Genomic DNA, 6,859 nt, shown 5'->3' on the forward strand with positions numbered 1-6,859 from the left:
GGGGTGGGGTGATGGAGGGGAGGGGTGTTACCTACGAAAGTAAACGTGTAAACTGTGAAATCAATATGCATTTAAATAAATTATAAACTATACAAATTTGATGACACGCATCCTGGTAGAGTAATTTCGAAATGAACAGAATCACTGTAAAAATAAATCAGGCAAAATAATGAAATACAATTTCATAAACACACATAGCAACTTACACATACATAAAAATAGAAAAGTAATTATAACTATCAAAACCTATTGCTGTAGTTGATGTAATGATGCACATGTCTAAAGATACTTATGTTGTTTTCTACCGAAAGTTGACTATTACCAAACAAAAGTAGTTCTAAATTAAAATCAACATGCAAGGCATACACATTTTGGAGCAGGGTGTGTCTTTCGTTGTTAAAAAGTAAGCACTCACAAAAAAAGTGAAAGGCATTTTCACAGGGATGGCCACAATACCAACCTAGACTAGCAACCAGATTTACTCTAAAAATATCATATTTAAGTGAACTACACTGATGTCTAAGTTTAGTGTGCAAAATGTTCAATTTACGTTCACCGAAACCTAAGTAGATTGGTGGAGGAGATTGTACATTTGAAGTTAACGAGATTTTAAAAGAATGTAATTATGACGGAGTTATTTTGTTGAGCGTTACAGACATTTTATAGCAGTATAAAGACAGGTTTCATCACTTTAATCTCACACAGGGAAAGATAGCCCATACTGTAACAGAAGATAATCTTTTAACCTCTAATATACGAGTTATATTTATTTTAATAGTAAAAAATATAAAAATGACAGCAATGTTTTAAGATACACCTGTTATAAATTAAACATATAGTTTCAGGTGGTGTGTTCTCCTTTCATCCACTTTTTAAAAAAACCATAGAGGCAGTAATGTTGCGATAGCAGTTATAGTCTGTTTCATATATATTTTACCTGGGTTTTATACATATATACAGTACTGTCATATACATTTAGCTTTGATATAGTCTGGTTTTATAATTTTTATATAAAAAAAATCCATGTCATATACAATTTTCATCAGCTAGATCTATACAAAACAGTAACGTGAAATCCACAAATATTCTATATACTTAATAGTATATATATAGATGATGATGCTTTGATTAATTTAAATTTGAATTTAAAATGATCTAATTTAGGGTGAAGCAAATTTACATTGGAGCATTATTTTCAGAGAATCTTTTTTACCAATAAATGCGTCTTCAGTGTAATTACTAATTAGATTATTTTCCCCTACAACATAAGCATTAGTTATGTTTCTATTTGATAACCCCAGATGGCTTGGGTCCACTGATATTTCTAGTTGATAATAATGAAATCTAGAATCTTAACACCTGATGGCTATAAGTAAATCGGTCGGGCATCAACTGACCACTTTACTGGTGAGCATTGAGTCAACAATTAATTATACAAGTATATGAACTTATAAAGGAAAATATAAGCTGACCGTTTGCAAAGTGATTAATCACTATCGATAGGAATTCGACACTCTCTTCTGTGATGGAACGTTTTACACGAGCCCGACTCAGTTTCAGCAGATCTACAGCGTCCACGCCAGGATTGGAGACCAGATGTACCCACTGGTATACAGTCTCTGATACCTGATCTCTGTCTTTACTGATTTGTCATAAATTACCTCCTGAATTTAGTTCTATTTTATGAAATATATATACATGTATAACATACATGTAAATTTATAGTAAACATGTATAAAACTGATTTAATATGAAATTAATAAAACCAGGTTTTCAGTTAATGTATTTTGATGTGTTTTTTTTTATTAAGTAATACATTGTAACTGGAATCTTGTATACATTTATTCATAATTCCAGTAAATATTACGAAAATCAGGAAATATATTTGTTAAATATTCCTATAACTAACACAGTATTTCCTATTGGTGAACAGGTAAATACAGGTAAATAATATACCTGTACTATACCAGAACAGACTATACTGACACCTCTATTGTTTTCCAGTGTTTATATAATTCCTTTGATCAGAAAAAAGTGGGAGAAAGGAGAACAAACATTTCAAGTAAACATTTAACGAGGAACCATACTTCATACGCCTATATGCAATGCGCATTTGGTAATAAATTGAATTGAAATAAACAAAATATACACAGAATCCACGAAAAGAAATTAACTACGGAAAGTGAAACTGCTTTTACAACATTAAAATGTCTTTAAATATGCTTAGATAAATCCGTGTAAAAATGATAGTACCAACTGCAGGTACAGTAAAATATTGAATTTCAAATTTTCTTTCAGTATCAAAAAGTAATTCAAACCCTTTTTATCTCGCAGTCGATGATATAAATAAAATCAAAATTGATAGCTCGTTTTATGCAGTTTAGGTATTTATATAATGCACATGCGACTTTTTCCCTATTCCGTCTCTAATAAGAAAATTGGGCGTGTCATAAAAAATGTTTTCAATCTCTTAAAGGACATTGATATACCACAATGTAAAATGAATATTCAAATATTGCAAAGCACAAACATATTTTGATAAGGTGAGTGGGATGTTAGATTAGTAGAAGAGGTCATTTGCATACGGAAAACCCCTGTTAGTTTGATTAAATCATATGATATAATAAACTTTAAAGTTCATTTAAGTTATCAATAAAATAAAATGAATAAATAAATAATGTTCATTAATATATTTATGTATACACTGGTATGTATAAGTAATATGATAGACTTACCATCAGACTGACAAAGCAAAGGTACTGTCCAGGAGGTTGAAGTAGCATTATATCAGCTGTTTCACCAAGACAACAAGAGGGATTATGTTGCTATGCTTATCATTATATACCCATCACTGTGACCAGTAGCGTCACATATATACACAAAAGCGTTTTGTATCACCTGATTCATACGCACGAACTAACAAAGCGTTTCAATGAAACAGACAACCATTAGTTTATACACAATTGTTAGCAGAGGAAGGTGCGAACTTGGTCTCCATTCATTTCTCGATAAACTGATAATGAAATGGAGACAACGACAGTTAGACATTGTCCGATATGTAAATGTTGAAAGTTTGACACTGTACACAGGAAATTAAATGCCACGTGTATCATCACTCCTAAAACACGTTGGACGCATAAGGAGGATATCAACTCACTCTCACCACACGATACTTACAAAAATAATCATTGATGGGATGAATGACGACTGAATGATATACAGGTCACGACACTTTAAACACAAAACGTGTGATCAGGGATAGCAGTCATCTCTTTTAAAATATGAAAAGATGTGACACAGCAGGCTGAAAATGAATTACACTGCAAAATAATTCACAAAGGTTTTTAGTGAGACCGACCACAACAGTTGTGTACAATTTGATTATGCCATTGATTTACTGACTTATACAACCAAACTCCAAAGTACATTTTGAGAAATATATGACACGTTTCTTATTGTGACTAGAATGGTTGTGTGTCAAAGAAAGTACATGTCCTGAAATGACCGAGGGAAGCTCGGCTCCCCTCTTGAATCGTGGGTGGTATCTTCCTTGTGTTCAGGTTTCGGAATCATTGAAAAATTCAAGAATAAACCTGCTGTATCCCATTGCATGCGTATCGTGGAGACGACTAATGCTGCCCCCCTCCACCTCTGCAGAACCCGGATTTTCTTCCTTGCTTCTGGGAAGAGGACATGGGAGAGACCAATATTGATATGCTGCCCCATCGCAACACTTCGGTTCTTTTTTCATTCCTTTCTTTCTTGTCTTTTTTTCTTTTCTATCTACTTTCTGTTTCAGGCGGTAGCTCCCTAGACTGCAGTCGTCATATGACCCTGGCTCGGTATTTTAATTATAATTACCATCAAGGGTTATCAGTTTTGAGAGCACTGGAAATCTCCTGTCATACTGTCAGTCACGTTATTTTCGCATGTACGTTTCTTGGCGAACAATTCTATTATGTCTTATCACCAATACATGAATTGATGCTATTTAAGTATTGATATTAGTAATCTATTGAAGCAATAAGGTATCTCCTCGCGAACTGACAGGAAAGTTCGCAGTGTATAAAACTGTAACGTACTAACTTGAAGTCCAGATAGCTGTTCATCAATTTGGCTATGGTAAAAGCGATCAAATCACATAACTGTTTATACTCTATTCATTTCTATGTAGTTATGATTTTCGGGAGGAAATAACTTGTCTGTTATGTCTTTCTGCAGGACTAATGAGGGGGCCAAAATATGCAAAAAAGTTCTGTTACCCCTTATACCAGGCTAAGGACTTTTTTTCTTATTTTGTTTTCATTGCAAAAGGGTACGGCATCAGGCACGGTCCTCTCCATGTAATATAATTATATCATATTTATGAATTTAAGTAGCCAATCAATGAAGGGGTCAATGTATTTAAGGCTTATTATTGTGGTTTTTGAATGGGAAGTATATATTTTGAAATACAAAATTAAAATAAATATAGCTCAGCAGCTCCAGCATACATGTATCAATATAGGATGAAAATAAATTTATTCTTTGAATTGAATTATTGATATTTTATAAATAGAAACTTCTGAAACAGCCAGATGGAACAGTGTGAAGGCCGGATGTCATATGTGTGATCAAGTATATGGCAATGTATTATCTATCATAATTAGTCCCCCACCGGTTTCCCGGTGCAGAGTGCAGAGGGTCTTACTGTGTAAGGAAACCGGAGAACCCGGAGAAATACCACGTGGTCGGGCAAATAAATCAATGTTTTTTCCCGTCCGATCTGGGTATCGAACCTCAGCCGTCTTGATGAAAAGACGAGTGGACTATTCAGAGCGCCACCCGACTACCCGACTGAGGGGATTCTGGGACATGTTCGGTAAATGTTAACAATATTTTACTGCAATACGTACCTACATAGGTTAACGACGGAGATGCGCAGGCGCGTCCTTTGTGGTGATGTTAGCTGTCGTAAGCATTCACAGCTACGACGAATAAGGATAACTCGGACTAATGAGGGAATACGTTTGCTTTATTGTTGACCATGTTTCATCGTTTGCATGTCGAACCATATATGTGTCAAAATATTATTAGAGGTGAAGTAATGCACGTTAGTTCCTAGTAATGAGGATACGTTTGTATAAGGTCAATCTGTGCTAGGGCTACTTCATTTCTGATCTGCCTGGTATTGGTAATGAATCAATGTTGAAAATCATGTAATTAAAAAGGACAAAGCAATACAGCTATCAAAGAATATCTCTGGACTTCGAAACTATTTTTCTCATTATTTTCACCTGAAATGCAAAAAATGTAAAATATAAACGCAGTTTCCGCATCAGCATCGGGATGTTCCCGATTTCGCAACGTCCGTCATTATTGTCAAATTGTGACGTCACACAGGTGAAGTGAGTGTAAGATAGATTTTTTCAATCTTTCTTGCTGTAGCTATTTCTGTCATAAACGTACAGGAATGAGATAAATATACGTGTCATTATGATCATATACTAAAGTATTTGTATGCATTTATAGATAAAAGATTAAGTAGTCCCTTTGACGATACACATGTGTGATTTATGGATAAGATAAAAAGTTGTAATACCGGTTTTATACAGTGTATCGCGGACAAGATATAAGTTGTGACACTGGTTTTATACAGTGTATCCCGGGCAGGATATAAGTTGTGACACTGGTTTTATACAGTGTATCGCAGGTAAGATATACGTTGTGACAGTGGTTTTATACAGTGTATCGCGGACAAGATATAAGTTGTGACAATGGTTTTATACAGTGTTCTGCTGACAAGATATAAGTTGTGACACTGGTTTTATACAGTGTATCGCCGATAAGATATAAGTTGTGACAATGGTTTAGTGTATCGCTGACAAGATATAAGTTGTGACAATGGTTTTATACAGTGTTCTGCTGACAAGATATAAGTTGTGACACTGGTTTTATACAGTGTATCGCGGACAAGATATAAAGTTGTGACACTGGTTTTATACAGTGTATCGCGGGTAAGATATACGTTGTGACAGTGGTTTAGTGTACCGCTGACAAGATATAAGTTGTGACAATGGTTTTATACAGTGTTCTGCTGACAAGATATAAGTTGTGACACTGGTTTTATACAGTGTATCGCGGGTAAGATATACGTTGTGACAGTGGTTTAGTGTACCGCTGACAAGATATAAGTTGTGACAATGGGTTTATACAGTATATCGCGGACAGGATATAAGTTGTGACAATGATTTTATACAGTGTATCGCGGGCAAGATATAAGTTGTGACAATGGTTTTATACAGTATATCGCGGACAGGATATAAGTTGTGACAATGATTTTATACAGTGTATCGCGGGCAAGATATAAGTTGTGACAATGGTTTTATACAGTGTATCGCTGACAAGATATTCGTTGTGACAATGGTTTTATACAGTGTATCGCGGGTAAGATATACGTTGTGACAGTGGTTTAGTGTACCGCTGACAAGATATAAGTTGTGACAATGGGTTTATACAGTGTTCTGCTGACAAGATATAAGTTGTGACACTGGTTTTATACAGTGTATCGCCGATAAGATATAAGTTGTGACAATATTTTAGTGTATCGCTGACAAGATATAAGTTGTGACAATGGTTTTATACAGTATATCGCGGACAAGATATAAGTTGTGACAATGGTTTTAAACAGTGTATCGCGGAGAAGATATAAGTTGTGACAATGGTTTTATACAGTGTATCGCGGACAAGATATAAGTTGTGACAATGGTTTTATACAGTATATCGCGGACAGGATATAAGTTGTGACAATGATTTTATACAGTGTATCGCGGACAAGATATAAGTTGTGACAATGGTTTTATACAGTGTATCGCGGACA

At 34.7% G+C, this 6,859-nt stretch overlaps 1 protein-coding gene across 1 annotated transcript in view; it reads right to left on the bottom strand.

Annotated features, from left to right (window-relative positions):
- Nucleotides 1–2,808, bottom strand: part of LOC110460229 — an 8,345-nt gene extending 5,537 nt beyond the window's left edge. The window contains exon 1 of the mRNA XM_021513031.1: nucleotides 2,736–2,808. Coding sequence (XP_021368706.1) covers nucleotides 2,736–2,783 — 48 coding nt within the window. The 5' untranslated portion in view covers nucleotides 2,784–2,808. The remainder of the gene's footprint in view (nucleotides 1–2,735) is intronic.
- Between the last annotated feature and the right edge of the window lie 4,051 nt (nucleotides 2,809–6,859).

Source organism: Mizuhopecten yessoensis, unplaced genomic scaffold, assembly GCF_002113885.1.
Source record: "Mizuhopecten yessoensis strain PY_sf001 unplaced genomic scaffold, ASM211388v2 scaffold10333, whole genome shotgun sequence".
In the NCBI taxonomy this organism is placed as follows: domain Eukaryota; kingdom Metazoa; phylum Mollusca; class Bivalvia; order Pectinida; family Pectinidae; genus Mizuhopecten; species Mizuhopecten yessoensis.